Genomic DNA, 21,007 nt, shown 5'->3' with positions numbered 1-21,007 from the left:
GCGGCCCCCACAGCCCCGGGGAGCTGAAAGGCCCCCGGAGACCTAATAACCAGAGTCTCCACGATCGGTCGCAGGAAGTAAACTCACGTTTTCAAAGGCAAAGTTCTTCCCGAGAGGGAATGACGTTAATATAAAAGGTGGGACGATGCGAGGCGCTTACGACGGGGGTGGCTCCCAGGAGGCCCGTCTGCAGTGGGGAACACCGGGTGACAAGCACTGGCCGCCCCGAGTCCCCCGCCGCCTGGCAGCCCACCCGGCCCACCCACCAGCGCCCAGCTGGACAAAACCACCCACCGTGAAGCGTAGCTCGTAACAGGGTGTTGACGGGCCCGAGCGGCATGGAGGATGTCGTCCTGGCTAAGAGCACACACGCGTCCATCTCCACGTGACTCGGGGGTCCGCCCCCACCGTGGGAACGGTCATGCACACCGTGCACGTTACTAGATGTTACAGGGCGAGCCTCCCTCCCCGGTCCCGACCCCCGGAGCCCTCAGCGGCCCTGCCGCCGTTTCTCAGGCTTCCAGACCACGAAGCCTTTTGCTCACATGTAGGAAAGCCTGAGACTCCACTCGGCAGGATGATGTTTTATTTTATTCATCATTTTTTTTTTTTTTTTTTTTTTTTTAGGGGCAGAGGCAGAGGGAGAGAGAGAGAGGGGATCTCAGGCGGGCTCCACGCCCAGCACGGAGCACGAGGTGGGGCTGGCCCGCGCCCCTGAGACCGCGACCTGCCCTCCTTCCCCAGCTCTCCTGTTTCCGTTCCACAGGTGTCACGTAGCTGCTTTAACCCCTTGCCTCGCCCTTGGATCTTGCCCCCAATACTGCACCTTTGCAAACACCCTCACCGTCCGAGGACGCGGGCGCCTTGGGCACGTGTGCTCCTTGCAGTGGGGCTGCAGACTCGGGGCACGTCCTTCCCACTCTAGCTGGCACACAGACTGTCAAACATGCACGCGGAGAAAGTAACGTCACCTTAATTCTCTCGGCATGATCCCCCTCGGGCTCCCCCCTTAAGTCCGTAGTTTACGTAAAATCCTGCGAGTTACAGAGTCCAAGTGCCCTGAAAAATTATGACCACTTGTCATCCAGACCTTGCCCTAAAAGTCATCTCTGACAAAAGAAACAAACAAAAAAGCTGCTTTTACATCCACGGGATAAAATGTAAGATAAAAATGAAAATGCTGCCTTCCAAGCAGTATTGCAGGGCTGTGCGAGCTCCCCTTTCGCCCCAGCCTTTCTCCGGGAGCGTGGCGGAGACAGGGCCTGGCCCACAGACCCGGAGCAGCCCGGCTGCTGACCCCGCCCTCAGCCGAGACCCCGAGGCTCTGGCTCACCGACAAGGTCTGCAGGGCAGGCCGAGGGGGGTCCGGGAGCTGCTGGCTGCAGCCGCCTTGTGATCCTTTTTCCCTTCGGGCTTGGGGTCCACTGCGCTCAGAGACTGGCGGCCCCGGATGGTGCGGTCCAGGCCCGATGCCACGGACCGAGGGCGGGGACGGCTGTGCAGCCTGGGGAGGTGGGGGACTCAGAGGCCTGGAGGGAAAGGCATCCTCAGGAAGGTGTGGATTGGCTGGTGAGACGGTGGGGGTCGGGGTCAGGCCGTGGGGAGTCGGGCTTGGGCCCTGGGGCAGCGTGGGAGGTCGGGGTCGGGCCACGGGGGTCAGGCTCAGGCCGCGGGGGTGGTTGGGCTCGGGCCCTGGGGCCACAGGGGGTTGGGCTCAGGCTGTGGGGGTGTTGGGCTCAGGCCACAGGGATTGGGCTCGGGCCGCAGGTGTCGGGCTTGGACCGCGGGGTTGGGCTCGGGTCCTGGGGCATCTCGGGCTGCCTCCCCCGGCCACACATGCCTCTTGGCCACAGGGTCCAGGAGGAGAGCGGCCCTGGGGGCCACACCACCCCCGCTGACGGCTCCACCTGGAGGGGAGACCTGCGGGCTGCACAGGCCAAGAGTGCGGTGGAGGGATTTCGGGGGTGTCAGCGTGTGCGGCACCAGGTGGCACAGCCCCACCCACGGCGGTCCTACCGCAGTTCCCAGGAGCCCGGGCTGAGGGCGGGCTGCGGGGGTCCGGGTCGGCGTCCGGGCTGAGGCCGGGGGGGGGGGTTGGGGTGTGAGGCTCTTGGACCCTCCTGTACAGCCACACCACAGGGGGAGGGAAGTGGGGGCAGGGGTGGGAGGGAGAGGAGAGCAGGCGCAGAGGGGTGGGGAGAGACGGGGAGGGGAGGGGCTGCCTAGCAGGTGCCTCCTGGGGCCACCAGCCCATCTGCGGCTCCTGGGAGACCAGGGTCTAGGCGGGCAGGAAAACCTCATTCTGGAGGCTGCTGGGTGTTTTCCTTTTATTGTCAGTGGTCTCTGGCGTGTGGTCACTGGGCTCAGGACAGCCAGGGATGGCCCGTGTCCCCGTGTCCCCACAGCCCCACAGCAGGTGAGCCTGAGCAGTCCCGGGGCCCTGCTGGAGACTCCTGGGCGCCTCCTTCGGGTGTGATAAGCAGGCGGCCCTGGGCAGCACGTTCCACGTCATGGCTCAGCAGCGTCAAGTCTACAGGAAGAACTCACTCCCATTTTTCCCCTCGAACCATGACGACGCAGGTTTGCCCTTGGTTGGGGCGGGAGCAGCATCCCTCCCTGGTGTAGGAGAACCGTGAGGAGGTGGGAGATCCGCCGCCGTGCCCCTCGCCGGGCCACACGTGGGGGCTCACCTGTCGGGGGTCTGTGGTGCTCACGTGGGGGGGCAGGGAGCCCACACAGGTGCCCTGGGAGCCCGTCCCCGACACCCAGCCCCCCTCCTGGCCACACCCTCACGTGCATGTACCCACTCGAATGAATTCACACCGGAAGATAGAAATCTAAAATTAAATATTTAATTAGAACTCTGATTTGCTTTAAAGATAGGTGGCATTGCACAGGCTATAGTACACTCTCTTTATAATTTTTTTTCTTTTTTGACAAAAAAAGATACTGTTGATTTTAACAGGCCACTTTAATATTAATACATGTGTGATAGGATCGGAACTGAGAATCAGCTAGAGATGGTACATTGTACATTATTGGGAAAGTTACAGTTCTGTATCGTAAAAACATTTATCTTTTTTTTTAACAATTTACCTACATTAATCAAAAAATTACAGCATATTTAATAATTTTACAAATTCTTCATAAAAAATATATCTCTGTACAAAAAGGTCATTTGCACCTACTTCATGTCAGCAGCATGTGGCGAGATGGTAACACGGGGCGGGCGGAGATGCGGTGGGTTTCCTGATCGTGACACCAGCGTTCTTTCCCCCTGTTTGAGAATAGCTTTTCTTTTTTCTCTTTTTCTGTGTGTGTGTGTGTGTGTGTGTGTGTGTGGTTGTTTACAAAATATCTTACAGAAGAAAAAAATTATTGCAGCTAGCCTGAAGAAAGGCAAAAGATGTGTGAATCAAGCAGCAGTTTTAAACAGCTCTGAAGCACATGGCCGGTGTGGCGTGGGGTCCTTCCCGCCCCGGGCTCCAGGGGCTTCCAGGAGGTGTGTCGCCGCCCGGCGTGGGGAGCGCGTGTGCGGCCGCCTGCACGGGGCCCTCCGACACCTGGCGGGAGATCTGAATGCTCCCGCACACACCCTGGGAGGAGGCTACGCAGCATCCCCGCAGGAGGGTTTCACGGAGTGGGCTGGGCTGTTTTTGTTTGTGTGTTTTTTTTTTCTTTCTCGTTTGTTTGTTTGTTGAGAACGTGCTCCAAACTGGCAACCAAAGGCCGGGTTGACTCTGCACACAAAGGAAAATAACGTCTAACGTGATATGTGGTTTCTGTGCGTGTGTGTGTGTCCTGCCGGTCCAGGAGTTGGTGACGTCGTTGACCGGCAAGCAGGTCAGGGACGGGGGAAGAGCGACATTGGTCCAGACTCCGAAGTCAGCGTTTTGCACCTAGTTTGAATGACTCAAACTCAGATATGTACAAGGTATTTATATATATGCACGTATGTATAGATATATACACCTGGTGCAGGGCGTCCCCTGCCCCGGCTCCCCCCGCCCCCTGCACTCGCCGCCCCCCAGCCCCTCCGCATGGTTCTGGCTCCCGCTGACCTCCTCCGGCCCGAGGACAGCTCGGGCGACGGCCCCGGGTCGCACAGCACATCTCCGGGCGCTGGCGGAAAGGGGGACACGGAGCTCTGCATGGTGCTAAGGAGCGTGGCAGCGGGATTCCGAAGGCCGAGAAGCCCCTAGAAGAGGTCAGCCAGGCCCTCCTAACGGCGCTCACCCCTTCGAACGAGGGACAGAACAGTGGGAACCAAAGACACGAAGTCCCCGAAAGCGCTCACATCGACACACACGACTTGGACGGATGAGCTAGTATCCTGACAGGTGTTTGCAACTTTTTTTTCTTTCTTTCATTTTTCACGTTTGAAGTCCTGCCTTGAGACGTTCAACAGAGAAACCAACGCGTCCACCTCCACGCCAGGTGTGGCCGTGTCCACCGGGCGCTGTGGACCCTGGCCTGGGAATGAACCGAAGACCCCGATGAGAGAATAAGCGTCATCTGTTCAAAACGTCTCTGATCAAACTGGTATCAGTGAAGACAAACACGATCCTCGCCTGGATCTGGTTACATCCGTCGTCTCCCCGCCACGTCCTGGCCTTCACGCTTTGACCCTACCCACCCCGGGGCGGGGAGGTCACACCGACCGTCTTCAGACCATAACTAGGAACGTACAGAGAATACATTTTAAAGGTGGGAAAAAAAAATCACCCAAATCGTCTCTGCTTCTGGGCTTCGCAGGAAACTGAAGCCACAGCAAAGTACGAAACGTGTCATCAGGCAGGGAGCGTGTGCGTCACCGCCCCTTGCCTCCAGGGGAACACGCGGCATCTGGATCCTGGCCCGGCCCCACCGAGGTCAAGGCGCCACCTGGCAACCGTCTTTCCACGCGTGGCCAGCGGGTGGCGGCGCCCCGGGGGGCAAACCACGGCGCACGGGAGACGGCGGTGGGCTGACCCCGCACGTTCTTGAGCTATCGGAAATAAATTAACTATTGACATTTTGTACATGGCAGAGAGAGACGCTGCGACCCGCCCCCCGCCATCCCGCGCGGCCGCGGTGGCACTCCGGGCGATCCCGAGCGGGGGACCGTGTGTGCGGGAGGAAACATAAAAAGGCCTCTTTTTTTTTTTTTTTTCCTTTTTCGACATCTTCGATGAATTCGACACACACATGTAGCTAAAGGAAGCAGTAAGAAAATAAATGTCTTCAACACCGCATTTCCCTCTTACACCTGTGCCATGTTGGCGACACTTCCTCTCTCTAACATGCCAACTGAACGGATGGTGGATGTTTCGCTTGACCACGTGGGAAGATGCTTATATACAATGGATCGTGTGTATAAACCCTGTGTAAATAGTTTATTTTTTTTATCAGAATCTTACTCAGTCATTCATAACACACTAGTGCAAAAAATTGTGCATCAAAAATTCTGCAATAGGACAGCTGACCGGGGGAATTTGCGGACGGCCCTAGGAATGGACACTGAGCGGACCTGTGAGTCCTCAAAGCTTGTCAGGTCTCAGGAAGGACAGAGTGAAGCGTTTGCAGGTGTGTGCGTCTACCAGAAAGGTGTCTTCTTCGATAGAGAGCTTTTTTTTTTGTTTTTTTTTTCAGAGTGTTCCTATTCATGGGGGTTAAAACAAGAACAAAAACCAGAAAACAACCGAACGACGTGTTGTGGTGTTGTGGTGCTACCATTTTGTCACCGCACCCGAAGGATGTATCCACGTGCCCAGGAGATTGCATTGAAAGGCATCCCAGCCACACAGAAATAGGAAAGTCCGAGGCGTCGAGCACGCAGCGGCGGCGTGACTCGCAGCCTTCCCCGCGTGCGCCGTGGCTCCCGGCCGCCGGGCGGCGGGGCTCGTGCCGTCCCGTCCTCGCCAGGCTGCGGCCCGCGACCGGTCACCGCGCAAAGCCAGGAGTGCAGGGGGTGGTCTGTGGCACCAAAGGAGTTACTGCTTGTCCGTCGGAGGTATGGCTATGAGTCAGTCCTAAGGGGCACTGAGGGCTATACCACTGTGCACACTGTGTTCAGAGTCGTGTCAAACCGCACAGCCTTGGCCTCTGTGGGTTTTAAGTTTGTGTCATACATGGGGTTTTCAAAGGAAGCTTGTCCATTGCTGTTTTCGTGTCCCGCGTAGCCATTGTACTGAACTTTTGGTCTCGTTCTAAAGAGCAAAGAAGGGACAGACCGTTAGCACCCGGGTTTCGAGAACTGAGGCTCAGGGACTGAGGCCACAGGTCGGCGGGGAGCTCATGGGCCTGGGCGGCGGTGGCAGGGCCCGCGCCGTCCTCGCCCCCCACACCTGCTGCCTCCCCCTGATCTGCTCCTTCCCAAACCAAGGAACTGTCTGATTCCTGCAAATACTCTTGGCCACCGGGGAAGGCCCACCATGCCGGGGTCTCCAGGATTTGGGGATAGACACCTGTCTGTCACGTCACATGACTGTGGGGAAGTCATTCCGGAATGCGGGACGGCTTCGTCACCACGTTGCCCCTTCAGGACTGCTTGGGGGGGAGGGAAATAGAAACACGGACCCTAGTCCACCACCCTTGTGACCGTCGCTATCTGCCAGCAGTGCTTGAGGACGTAACGTGGCCGGGGACCAGGTTCACAGGAGACACCGCACTGCATCAAACTATCGGTTACATTGACTATGTAAAAGGAAACCTCTGAGTACGATCTATGATTAGAGAACTGGAGGATATTTATATTTTTATTTATTTATTTATTTATTTATTTGTTTGTTTGTTTGTTTGTTTATTTATTTATTTGAATGGAACGATTTTTATTTTCATTTTTAAAGATTTTATTTATTCATGAGAGACACACACAGAGAGAGAGGCAGAGACACAGGCAGAGGGAGAAGCAGGCTCCTGCCCAAATTGAAGGATTTTTAGATGTAAAAGATGTAAAGCTACCTAGTCTCTGCCCTCCCCCCCAACCCTTTTCCAGAAGAAACTACTTAAGAGAAATATGCCAGGTGGTCAAAACAGAACTTTAAAGACCCACACCAGCGAAAACATCCTTGGATATTGGATGTGATGATTCTTCCGTAATTTCCTAGTACATATATCTATATATATATATATTTAAACATTTTATTTTTAACTATTCATAGAGACACAGAGAGAGAGAGAGGGTCAGAGACCCAGGCAGAGTGAGAAGCAGGCTCCATGCAGGGAGCCCGACGTGGACTCGATCCCGGGATCCTGGAAACACGACCTGAGCCGAAAGCAGGCGCTCAACCCCTGAGCCACCCAGGCGCCCCCTAGTAGATTTTTTTAATTGACTTTATGCTCATTGAAGAAAAAAGAGAAGTGAAAGTGCACGTCTCAGAGACTTAGGTTTCCGTCATCAGAAGAGAAGACTGCAACTCCTGGGACCGGGGACGTCTTTGACGTTGGGCCTGAAAATGCTCCAGCAGCCAAAGCTCATAACCACATTCAGCCAAATGTAAATGAGGTGTGAGGCTCCCTAAAATCCGCATGTCCTGTCTCCTGCCAGGGGTCAGCACCCCACAGGGCCAGGGGCCCACGGAGCTGGATGGGCTCAGGACTGGGGGCAACGAAGCAGGTGCAGAGCAGCCCCCAGGGGTCTTGAGTTGGGCCCAGCCCTGCTGGAGGCAACAGCCCGACATATGAGGTCATGGGGGAAGCCCAGACCTGAGCGGGAGCGAGGCTGCAGGTGCAGAAACACAGGGCCGGCTGCTTCAGGAGCATCTGCGCTGAGGCTGAGAAGCCAGCACAGTGAGGGGGGTGGCCCGGGCACCTGGGGGACTCAGCCTCCACTCACAGGGCTTTATGGGCCGCCTGGGGGTCAGGGCCCTCCTCCTGCAGAAGCCCCCCACCCACACGGGGCACAGAGACAGAGCACGCCGGACGCGGCAGCTTCGGGACTCACGCACTGACAGGCCCCCAACGGCCATGCAGGGAGGTGGCCTTCGGCACGTTCTCCGGCCAGCGCGGCCCCCGTGACAAGGACGCTGAGAGCCTGGCGGCGGCCAGAGCCCCAGCCCACAGGCCTGGGGAGGCCGACAGGGGCTCACACGCACCCAGAGGTGCCTCAGTCCTCAGGGCCAGCAAGGGGGGGGCGGGGCACGGACTCCAGGCAGGGAACACTAACGGGGCTCCCGGAGGCCCCCTCCAGACAGGGGACGAAGAATGTCCACGGCTGCCTCCTTCCCTGGGGTTGATACGCATGCCAAGAACCAAAAAGAGCAACAAAACAAATTTGTAGGAATTAGAAATTCCTACCGTATGGGTCTCTGTAAGGGTCTCGTGGTTCCTGGAGAAACGTGTGAAGATGCTTCTGAGATTTTTACTTCTTTAAGAAGAGAAGCACTTTCAAGGATGGTATTTTATCAGATAAAGTGGTGGGATTTTAATTTTTTTAATATATATTTACTACATTTTCAACTGGCCTCAAAGAGAAATTTGAGGATAAGGCTCATCAGGCTTGGGTGTGGAGAATACTGTTTTCTCAAACGAACCAAATTAATTAATTCATACAGATGTCCCAATCTTTTATTTTGTTAGGTACCATTTGAGATTCCTTTCTGCAGAATTATATTTTTAAAGGAAGCATGTTACCAACCACAACAAAGTGAAGACATACATGTGAGCAGCTATGCAATATAGTTTCTAATATTCTTAACTATTTTATACATGTTTAAGAAGCATAAGAAAGCACATATTTAAAGTTTACCTATGAGTCATTGAAAAACTCCTCAGCAGATTTTCTTTTTTAAAACCAGGATGAGGAGGATGAGGAGGATGATTTTAAAACCAGGATTATGAAATAGAAATATATATATTATATAGATGAAAGTTAAACACTTTTAACATACTCTTATCTTAGAGAATCATAGTTTTTTTTTCCTTTTTTAGGTTTTTTGTTGTTGTTGTTTGTTTTTTTTTTTGTTTTTTTTTGAGAATGCCACTATTCCAAATAGTATTTTATTTTTATTTATTTAATTTATTTTTTTAAAGATTTATTTATTTATTCACGAGACACACACACACACAGAGAGAGAGAGAGAGAGGGAGAGGCAGAGACACAGGCAGAGGGAGAAGCAGGCTCCATGCAGGGAGCCTAATGTGGGACTCGATCCAGGGTCTCCAAGATCAGGCCCTGGGCCGAACGCAAGTGCTTAACCGCTGAGCCACCCAGGCATCCCCCCAAATAGTATTTTAGAACAGTTTGGCATAGTGTCACATTCTTCCAGGAAATACATCATCCAGAAAAAGATGAAATGTATAAGGACTTAAAATTCTCCACAGTTTAGTTTCGCTTTTTTTGGTGAGGGGAGCATCCACAAAACTCCAAGGAAAGGATATATTTCATTATAGTTGGTTTTGTCAAGTGTTGTCATTTTTCAGCTAGTGGGGGTATGGAAATTAAGAGATAGAACACTTTTTCCAGGGATGGAGCACGTAATGCCTCTTAGTACACAGTAAGAGCTCAGTTTGTATCTGCCGAAGAAAGGAATAAATCAACAGTTTAAAAATCACAGATTCATGGAGTTGAAAGTGTTCATAAAGAGCATTTTGGAGCAGCCCGGGTAGCCCAGTGGTTTAGTGCCGCCTTCAGCCCAGGGCATGATCCTGGAGACCCGGGATCAAGTCCCACGTTGTGCTCCCTGCATGGAGCCTGCTTCTCCCTCTGCCTCGGTCTCTGCCTCTCTCTCTGTCTCTCATGAATAAATAAATAAAATCTTTAAAAAAAAGCATTCTGTTCAATCTTCTGCTGGAAGGTGGAAATAGCACCCTAATATCCCTGACTGTGGACCTTGAAGTAGAAAACCGGTCCTTTATTGCATCTTTCGATCAACTATGAACTATAGCATGTTATTTCTTAATCCATTTATTTATTCTCCTAAAGTTCACTCCTCAAACTCGGCCTGCTGAAAAAGTATGGCAAACGGCAGAGCAAAACCTTGCCCCACGAGCATCCTTAATGCTTGAGAGAATATTGCAGAGCCGTGCAACACACGTATGCACGTGACAGGGAGCAGACGCATGTTCACCAGACCAGCGCTTTACAAGCACAGCGTTTTCATACCTTTGGCATTTTCACAGTACCTGTGTTTGTAGAGGTAAAATGCAAACCCTGACAAAATTAGAGCAAAGAATGGAACCAGAATGGCAGCCGCGACGGAGCCACTACTAGTGCCGTGGTAATGATTTGAAGAGTCTTGATCAGATTTTAAGGGATCTGGAAAATAAAAGGAATAATTAATTTGCGGATACCGTACTCATACTCCAACAAATGTAAATTTACGGTAAATTGTATAAATGGATCCAAACTCTACAGGAAGCGATGCCACAGCTAGATTGGTAACTCTTTTTGAAAGGTCTTAAAATCTATGTTGACGATCAACTAACAGAAACTAGGTCTCTGCCTCCATGGCATTTCGTTCTCCACATGGGAATATGTGGGTGTAATCTCTCTTATCTTAGGCAAAATTCATTGGAGTTGAAGAATACGCAAAAGAAGAACGTGGTTCAATGTCATAAGGTAAGTTTATAAGGACACAAAATAGTGATAAAACATATTTCCATCCATTAGAAGGGAAGGCAGATGTAAACGCCTCAAACATCACAAAGGTGAGTGACATAGTCGTGAATTTATGATCCATATCGACAGAATGGCAGATAGATGTGTGGCCTTGCGAGGGATGCAAACACTGAAAATTCTAATCAGAAAACATCTATTAAGGAATTATTGCCAAATAAGGAGGTTTGTTTTTAGGAGTTTACTGATAGAATGAATTTTGAAATGTATTTGCCTGAATCGGATGAGCCCACTCAGTGTGCGTGTGCAGTGGATTCCGAGTAGGGTCGTCTGAACGTGTCAGAATTGCTGCAAAGAAGCCGACGTGGTTTTAGAAGTATATTTCCAGCATTTATGGAATGTCAAATAAAAGAGAAGTTTTATTTCACTTGTTTCCACAAACCACAAATGTAAATAAGCAATCAAATATTAAATGTATTTAAATAGCTTTAAAAAAATATCATTTTCACATTTAAGGCGTCATAATGATGTGATGTGTCATCGTCTCAGCAGATTCAGGATTTTGCAACTCCTTACCATTGTAAGGTCTAATATTTTATAACATATTTCTAATATATTTCATAATTGGTCTTGGCTCTTTGTAACTTAACCCTATTTCTTTGAGAGCCTTCCTTATCAGTACGTATCAATCGGATTACATGTTTCATTCTCAGATGCATTCACCACCCTCCACGGAAGGGGAAAATGTCAGACACTTGTCTCTAAATCTCGCATTCCGTTGGAAGCCCCCACCCTGGGCACTGAATCGGAGTGGCTGACGCAGAACACCCTGAAATGGTGGGAGCCCAGCCTGTGGCTGCAGCAGAGGAACAGCCTGAGGATGGGCCGAGTGCCCGGTGGTGCATCCAGCGGTGACCCCACCTGCACTAGGGGCTGAGACATAGCACTCAGGGGGCACCAGCTCTTCTGATTTGAGGTGACATTTAAATATCAGGACACCTCCGCTGCCTGGCCCACAGAACGATGCCTAGCACACAGCACAAACATCGCAAGTTCACCAGGCCCCATGTTGATAGAACAGAAGCTCCGTTATGCCGGGGAGCTGGCTGGCCAGCTTTCCTCCTGAATCCCGGTGCCTGCAAGAGAACCTAGAACACAGTGGTTGCTCACGGTGTGGGTGGAAGTGAAACGGGGTGCAGACATTACCTCAGCACTCACCAGCCTCTGTCGAGTTACCACGCCTCATTCTCTAGGTTGCTGTAATTCTGTGAGTCTCTTTGCCTCATTCTAATAAATTTGGGTTCTGCTTAAATTAACCAAAGTTACTGTTTGTCACCTGCAGACAAGACTACCTACTTTCCACTATAATAGGTATCAGGCTTCTTGCCAATAATATCGTGGAAAATCGGCATTCCTCGGGAGGCTGGGCATCGTAACACAGAGCGATGTAAGAGATCTGTGGGAACTATGGAGCGAAGCGTATTTTGAGGACATTATGCCTTCAGAAGCTCCTGGTTAATTGCAGCTATTTATTTACCATTGCTTCAGTAATTTAAAGGTCGTGCAGGAGCGTGCACATGATATTAATGAAAATGGCATAAAAAAGATATAAAGAATAGAAAGGACAATGGAAATAAAGTGTCACTCTTTGCCCTTAATGCTAGTCTTCCTCTTTATGGCTGTTTTTTCAATGCCCTTCCAGCCATGTACTATTGATATGTATGTTAGTTTCTCTTCTCATGCTTTTCTAAAAAAAAAGTGGGAATACTAAATACATTTACTTTTTTGTATTTGGCTTTTTAAACTTAACCATATATGTTTGAAGTTCTTCATCAGCACACATGAATCAGATTTATTTCGGAGGCGTATAGTATTGTACTAATTGGCTATGCCAGAATTTTTCCAGCCAATCTACCTTTGATAACATTTAGGCTATTTCCAGGATTGTCTTAATGCTGCGATGAAATCTTGTTCCTATGACTAGACATCATCAGGAGTCTAAATATACAGGGTAAATCCTACCCCGTAGAATCACTGCCTAACAAAATTTGTAACTTCCACTGTTGCCCTATCTTACCTGATTGCCTTCCACAGTGATGCTTCACTTTCATTCCAACCACTGTTCCCTGAGGGCTAATACCAAAACGCTGGGCAACCACATCACATCCAGCTGCCACCCTCTTCCCCTGGCCTTCCCTCTCCTCCCATCGGCCCCCCTTCTTCTTACTATTACTACTACTCCTGCTCTGACAAATCAAACGTGGAATGTCCTTAGTGTCTCATTTACATCTCTTTGCTTAAGAATGAAGGTGAGCATCTCTTCATATGTGATAAGCTAACTCATTCAGTTTTTCTAAGTTCATTATTGAAAGGAATTCATGTACCAGAGAATTCACCCAAAGTATATATAAGTCTACTGATGGACAAAGACGACGTGACATATATATGTGTGTAGATCTGTATATGTGGGATGTGTATACACACACACAAGCCATAGAATAGGACTCATCCAAGGGAAAAAAGAAGCAGCAGCAGCTCTTGCCATTTGTGACAACGTGGGTGGACCTAGAAGGTATTATGCTGAGTGAAATAAGTCAGAGAGAGAAAGACAAATACCATACGAGTTCACTTGTGTGTGCGATCTAAAAACAAACTAAACAAAAACCAAATAGGCCTTATGCTGAGAACAAACCCATGGTTGTCAGAAGGGGGGTGGGTAAAGGGATGGTTGAAACAGATACAGGAGATTAAGAGGTACAGACTTGGCCAACATGCACATGAGAAAATGCTCCGCATCACTGGCCATCAGGGAAATACAAATCAAAACCACAATGAGATCCCACCTCACACCAGTGAGAATGGGGAACGTTAACAAGGCAGGAAACCACAAATGTTGCAGAGGATGCGGAGTAAAGGGCACCCTCTTACACTGTTGGTGGGAATGTGAACTGTCGCAGCCACTCTGGAAAACTGTGTTGGAGGTTCCTCAAAGAGTTAAAAATAGACCTGCCCTACGACCCAGCAGTTGCACTGCTGGGGATTTACCCCAAAGATACAGATGCAGTGAAACGCCGGGACATCTGCACCCCAATGTTTCTAGCAGCAATGGCCACAATAGCCACACTGTGGAAGGAGCCTCGGTGTCCATCGACAGATGATGGATAAAGAAGCTGTGGTCTATGTGTACAGTGGGATATTCCTCAGCCATTAGAAACGACAAATACCCACCATTTGCTTCAACGTGGATGGACCTGGAGGGTATGATGCTGAGTGAAGTAAGTCAATCGGAGAAGGACAAACATGGTATGTTCTCATTTATTTGGGGAATATAAATAATAGTGAAAGGGAATATAAGGGAAGGGAGAAGAAATGTGTGGGAAATATCAGAAAGGGAGACAGAACATGAAGACTCCTAACTCTGGGAAATGAACTAAGGGTGGTGGAAGGGGAGGAGGGTGGGGGGTGGGGGTGACTGGGTAACAGGCACTGAGGGGGGCACTTGACGGGATGAGCACTGGGTGTTACTGTGTATGTTGGCAAATTGAGCACCAATAAAAAATAAATTTATTATAAAAAATAATTACAAAAAAATAAGAGGTACAAACTTTCAGTTATAAAATAAAGTCACAGGGATGAAAAGCACCACAAGGAGAATATTGTGAATTAGTATCGTAATAATGTTGTATTGTGACTACACTTATCGTGGTGAGCACAGACTAATGAATAGGCTTGGAAACACTGTTGTACCCCTGAAACCAACAGAACATTGCATGTCAATTATACTGCAATAGTAAATAAAACATAAATAAAAATAATAAAACAAAAATAATAAATAAGAATAAAGCATACATACAGCCCAAAGTTCCTTTAGTATATTCACATGGCATTACAGTCATCGCTATGATTTGATCATAGAACATTGCTGCCTCCCCTAAAGGAAACTCCGTGTCCCTTGGAGGTCATTGCTCACAGCCCAACCTCCAGCTCCATCAACCCCCAATCTGCTGTCTGTTTCTTTAGGTCTGCTTGTTCTGGGCAGTTCACAGAAATGGAATCATACAATATATGGGGTTTTTTTTGCATATATGAATGGTTCCTATGAGGAGAGACCTTCTCATAAGGTCTTTCCAAGATAATATTCCATTGTATGGATATACCACATTTTGCTCATCTATTCCTTAGTTGATGGGCATCCAGGTAGCTTCCATGTTTGGGCTTTTGGAATCATGCTTCTATGAGCACTGTGCACATATTTTCATGTGAACATATGTTCTCACATCTGTTGTGTTGGCCAAACATGTAGAAATGGAATGGCTGCGCCTCATGGTAACTTTATGTTTAGCTGCTTCCTCCAGCAGCGGGACCATTTCCACGGGCCTTCGACAAGTTTGAGGGTTCCAATCTCTCCACACTTTGGCCACCACTTATCTGTGGGATCAGTGCCATCCCAGTGTTCGTGAGGTGGTGTCTCAGTGCGGTTTCATTTATGTTCCTCGAATGACTCATGACGTTGGGCATCTTTTCAGGTGCCTACTGATCATTTGTGTATTTTTGAAGAGATGTCTAATCAAATCCTTTGCCAACTTTTAAGTTAGGTTATTGGCTTCTGTATTAATGAACTGTAGGATCCCTTTATATATTCTGGGTACAAGTCCTTTATCAAATGCCTACTTTACACTGCTTTTCTTCCATTCTGTTTACATGTGTACGTGGGGTTGCGGATGGGGCAATTCAGGGTAAATGGGCAAACCTGCCTATCACTAGGTTTCTAACAGACCAGCCTATCACTAGGTTTTGCATTAGAGTGGTCTTTCCACCCAACTTGGGTTAATATTCACTTAATGATCATCACTTTCCTCCAGTTTATCTACTGACTGGAGGAGACAATGAAGAAGTTGTTTATTTTTAATCCATAAAAATAGGGTTTAGCCAAATCCGAGATGAATGGTCACTGGTGAAGCATATTGAAGCATCAGCTTTTCTAATTAGTTGAATGGGAGGCTTGCTTGTGATTTAGATTATTTGTGAGGCAAACATTTTTTCCTGACAATAAACTCGTCATCGCACGAGAATAAAGATTACTTGTTAAAGCAAGCTGCTATTTTGTTAGATTTGAAAGAAATGGTGTAATATGAGGAGATTTGCAAAAGCACAGTGACAGTGCAGGCTGGCTTCATGGGATGAGTAAGCCCAGACAGCCACAGGGTATCTTGTCCTGCTCACCGGGGCATCCTTCAGCGGAATTACTAGAGCATGTGCTGAGGGAGGAAGGAGGATGATAACTGCAGGGTTTTTGGCTTAGAGCAAGAGAAAATTTTGCTCATCATTAGTGTTGGTCCAATGCATTTATCCTATTTTATTATCTCAAAATAATATAACCCAATTTAAAGGATCATCTCCACCATCGATGACATAATTTAAAGTTCTTTATTTAGAAGTACTGCACTTGGAAAGATGGAGTTAGAGTATTTTATGATTAATTATTATTTTTGATCAAGTGTTTTTTTTAAATATAATAATACACAAGTTGGGATACCTTTCCTTTGGAATCCCTCAGACTTTTATCTTGATAAAAGTCTTACAAAATGGGTAATCGGTGACAACCATCACAAAATATTACGCTCTCGAGTCTCTGAACGGCAGCTCTGGTATTAAAGCCTATATTGGCATAGTGGTTTCTATAAAATTATTATGTTAATGGTATTAAACAAATAAAGTATAATGTAGTCTATACTGTTCAGGAGAATCGTGGTGCTAATCTCATTAAAAAATGGCATTTTCGGGATCCCTGGGTGGCGCAGCGGTTTAGCACCTGCCTTTGGCCCAGGGCGCGATCCTGGAGACCCGGGATCGAATCCCACGTCGGGCTCCCAGTGCATGGAGCCTGCTTCTCCCTCTGCCTATGTCTCTGCCTCTCTCTCTCTCTCTGTGACTATCATAAATAAATAAAAGTTAACAAAAAAAAATTAAAAAAAAAAACAAAATGGCATTTTCTCCTCCATGTCAGCAGTGACAACAGCCATGACCTCCACATGTGAAGAGCTTCAGCATGCACCAGGCAAACACTTTACAGTGTCTCCTAATCTTATTTTTTTTCTCCTAATCTTAGTAACAATCCAGAACTGATGTACCTATGAGATGTCAGATGAAGAAAGAGGCCCAAGAAGAATGTAACGCATCCTAGATTACAAAACTAGCTGGTAGATGAGGTAGGCTTCTACTCTAGTGACTTTTTTTCCATATATTTTATTTCTCTGATTACTAAGATAAAAAGCAAGTCTTAGAGAAAGATAGGAAAGAGGACCTATCTGTCTGTCTATCCATGGTGAACTTTCTTCTCATATGGAAGTCACGGATGTCTCTGCACGTCAGTATACAGTCCTCACTTCTTTAATGAAATATACTGAATTAAATTGCTTCCTATTTAATGCAACACTTTGCATAAAATTATTTACTTAAGCAACTCTCTGATGATAGCTGTGTGAGATGCATGAAGAGTAATTTTCACACTTGTCTGGCTGAAATCTCCAAAGGCAAACGTACTGGGTGAAAGGCGTCATCAGATCATCCTTATTTGGCTGGACTCCCTCTAAAATGGAGCACCATGGTACCCATGTCTACTATTCCCCAGAATAATTGCTTTCTTTAAAGATTAAGGATGGAAAAATCTTTGTTACCATAATGTGCTTTTTTTTTTTTTTTGAGTTAAAGACTTTTTCATAGTTTGTTGGCCACTCCTCATTCCTCTGATAATTTTCCTAGGGCAAAGTAGTTAGCTTAATTCTCTGAGTTTCATCTTTGCTTTATTTTACCCATATTTTTTAGTATCTCTTCCTAGAGTAAGGATATGAATTCCATATCTGGTATACATATTGCATTTTTCCAGCTCTGTATTGTTGGTTCTGCTATTCACAGCATTTAATTTTTATTCTGTTGTAAAATATGTTTGTCCCTCCCATTACTTCTGTTTATGTTCTTTCCAAAGTCAGGGCCTTCCTGTTACTTTTCAGCGCAATCATTTGAAGACCAAATTGATATTTGCTTAAAACAAAACAAAACAAAAAACAAAACAAAACAAAAAAAACATAAGAGCACTTACCTTGCCTTTCGAGCTTGAATTTCCCAAAGTCTTTTCCATGAATATCACCTTGAAGAGTAAATCCTCCTCTCTCGAGTCCTGATGACACCTGGTACGCATGAACAGAAAGAAAACAGTGCATAGCGAGGATTAATCATACTCTCTCTTCTATCATAATATAATTGTATTTCTCACAGCTAGATACCCCAGGTCAAATATTTTGTTTTGGGCCTTCCTTCCAGTGGCACATTAGTGTTAAAAACTGGAAAAGACACATGTGAATTTCAACTGCCCTCTGCATTCCCAATATGTCATTTTCACCCCGAAACAGGTTGTAAAATTTACAACACATTCAAAGGTTAACCATCCCTTGTAAAGGGGACCGATACACGAATTACTATATAACCTACATTACGTCAAACTCTCTTGTGACACAACCTCATGTGAGCCTGGAGACTCTTAGGCCCGATAATGAATGAGAACACAAAGGATGGTTAACTTGCAAAGAAGGATCTCGATGAGACATCTTAAATCTCTGACTCTGGGAATGACATTTTTAGAGCTTTCAGAGCGGTTACCCAGTGGGTGTGTTCAGAGGTCGGGTGGGAATGTGGTGTTGAGCACACAGAACACAGATCTAAGTCTTGCTCTGTCCCAGCTGTAACCACTCGTCTATGTCTCATTTCAGAAACTAGGTTTCTTCCTTTTTTAAAGCAAAGGGGTAAGAGGACTGCACTGTTTGTGAAGCAGAGGGAACGATGCGTTTTCGAGGGGCCCCCTTCACGTCGCAGGGACCACTGTGATCCGACCCTGTGCTGCGTGACAACCCTCCACGGCAAGTACTCACGTAACCAGCCAGTCCCCAGTTGTCGTTTTCAAACTTGCTCACGAAAATATCTGCAGGACCTTTAATTTGAAAAGCTTTCAGAAGTAAGTGAGCCTCTTCTTTCTTGTAAACTCCTACGAAAAAAAGCCAAATACTTATGCTTACATTGTGGGAATGCACAAAGGTTAATGACTCAGGCATTTGACCCGTTTGCTCTGAAGTATGGTCCAGAGACGACAATATCAGGAATAATAGAAATTATTGTTTTTACTCTTAAACTGTGGCTTCCGGACTCCGATTCTCTTGGAAAGCCCTTCTGGTAAGCCCATGCCCGTCTCGAACAGGACCCTTCCTCTTCGTTAAATTCAACATCTTTATCCCACAGAAAGAATAAAGGGAATACACATTCAAGTATGTTAATGTCTTAAAATGTAGCATTTTCAATTCATATTTTCTTCATCTGTGAGGACAAAAGACCGTGACCATGAGCTCAAATGGCACGATGTCTACAGGTGAATCGCACACCCCACCCCGACGCAGGACACAGGGTGCGGGGGTCAGGGTGCAGGGGGCCTGGCGGAGCCAGCGCCACTGGCCTGGGATGTCACCCCCTGGCTGGGGGCAGTGGGGCAGCTTGAGCACATGGCCACGGGGAGAGGCGATGAGGCAGGGCAGGCCGCCAGCCAGGAGCCCTGGGGACACAGCAAACACATGGCACCCCAGGGTTCTCTGTGCAGGCCACACCGCCAGCAGAGAGAGGGCAGCTGTGACCCCCATGGACTCGGCCCAGGGCAGTGAGTCCCCCTGTCCCGGGACCATCTCTGCAGCCCATGCACACGGGGGCAGGGACCCAGGCATCGGTCCCCGGGCTATAAGGACCCCCAGCCCTCACCCGGGCGGGGTCCGCTTCACCCTCAGCGGCTCGGTGTACTCCTAGAGGCAATGCTGGACCTTGGTTAGGAGTGCGGACTCAAGATTCAGGTCCCGAGATTCTGATTCCTGAGTTCAAATTCTACCCCTACCATGTCCCCTAAGGAAGGCCACTTGATTTTCTTGTCTCTCTCTCTCTCTGTGTGTCTGTTGTCAGTAAAGAATGTGCTGGTGAGAATGCTCATATCATAGGACTGAGATAAGAATGAGACAGATGCTATCTGTAAGCACTTAAAATGGGGTCTGGCATATAAATCAGAGCTATTGTTATTTTATTAACAGTGGGATGAACAACAACAAAAGAATCTCCTGAAGAACACATTAAGTTGAAGGAAAGGATACTAAAAGAATGAAATTTGGAGACACACATATCTGGATATAAATCTCACATCTTTGACTTAGCACGTCACGTACATAACCTGGAGCAAGTTAATTAGATTTTCTATACTGGTTTTGTGGCCTTTAAAGATGACAGCACCAACCTACCATGGTTATGGGGAGGATCCCATGAGACGTAGCTTATGCAAAGCCAATGAAATGTTAACGAGCATTTAATAAATGTTGGCTCCCTCCTCCTCAAGAGGATAAAGGCTGTGCGTCTGCTCACATTCTGCATTTTGTGAAAGGAAATGCCCCAGGGCCTACCTGTCAACTTCAGCTCCACCTGAGAGGCTTCGAGGAAGGTGGCGTTCACCTTACTGCTTGTTGCATTGAACCAGTCAACCGTCAGAGTTGCAGGTTGTCTTTTCCCTAAATATTCATAATATCCCTTCCACACGGAATTGATAAAAAATACATCGGAGGGAACTGTGGGGGGGAAAAACGCAGATGAATGTTAGCAACACACAGAAAAGTTAAATTGAGATCTTTTACAACACAGAGGCAATACTAAGTGTCGAGTGAGAGATCACGTCATGACGGTGGTGTGGACAGAGATGACCTATCTCAGGCCCATCACAGTGTGATGGAAATGAAATGAGGAGGGAGATTGTTGTGAGATGCATGTACATATCCATTGGTTAATGTGTTGGAGAAATACTTTAGGTGCCGAAGCATCCCTGCTGGAATGGATCTGCCAAGGCCAGAGGGTGGTGAGTTGCTACTACTTCCAGGCGGGCAGACCATCGTGCCTTAATGAGAAGGCGCTGCCTGGCCCAGGAAACCACTACTCATATTTTGTTAACGTCCAGGCGGACTCTTTGGAAGACGTAGAAGTCTCAGAGAGAGCTGACGTGTGCCATCTGCCAGGACTTCCCTGCCCTCAGAAGGCTTGTCCTTGAAAGCACCAGTGGAGGACATCCATGCAGCTCATAAAGACAGAGCTGCTCTGGGTCCAGAGGTCTTCTCCTCTCAAGGAGAGCCCAACCCACTCACCCACGCTCCTCTACTCTTGTGAAAAACACTCGCGGATTGCTAAGAGGGTCAGCGCCACTGGAGTCAAATGTCATGTACCTATAGAAAGATGAATATCCTCCTAAGAATGACTTTTAGCAGATCCACGTGCAGCAACCAGTGATGAGCCCACACATGGACTAGACCTGTGCTCATGATCCCCTTTCAGGGCCATCTGCCTGCCTTCCCAGAATGGCTGCACTCACAAAACCTACCCTAGCTACGGAGGAGTTCCAGAAAAGGA

At 48.0% G+C, this 21,007-nt stretch overlaps 1 protein-coding gene across 2 annotated transcripts in view; it reads right to left on the bottom strand.

Moving 5' to 3' along the window:
- Window positions 1–5,136: 5,136 nt before the first annotated feature.
- CSMD1 (CUB and Sushi multiple domains 1) overlaps window positions 5,137–21,007 on the bottom strand; it is a 1,871,666-nt gene continuing 1,855,795 nt past the window's right edge. The window contains exons 66-70 of one of the 2 annotated variants that reach the window (XM_072763911.1): window positions 20,017–20,178; window positions 18,463–18,575; window positions 17,637–17,724; window positions 10,105–10,237; window positions 5,137–6,188 (exon numbers count right to left, since the gene is read on the bottom strand). In XM_072763911.1, coding sequence (XP_072620012.1) covers window positions 6,029–6,188; window positions 10,105–10,237; window positions 17,637–17,724; window positions 18,463–18,575; window positions 20,017–20,178 — 656 coding nt within the window. In that variant the 3' untranslated portion in view covers window positions 5,137–6,028. The remainder of the gene's footprint in view (window positions 6,189–10,104; window positions 10,238–17,636; window positions 17,725–18,462; window positions 18,576–20,016; window positions 20,179–21,007) is intronic. The other variant, XM_072763912.1, reaches the window with a different exon arrangement.

Source organism: Vulpes vulpes, chromosome 7 (genome assembly GCF_048418805.1).
Source record: "Vulpes vulpes isolate BD-2025 chromosome 7, VulVul3, whole genome shotgun sequence".
NCBI classification, from domain to species: Eukaryota; Metazoa; Chordata; class Mammalia; order Carnivora; family Canidae; genus Vulpes; species Vulpes vulpes.
Note: the sequence above shows the minus strand (reverse complement) of the source record. Positions and strands in the feature narration are given on the sequence as shown.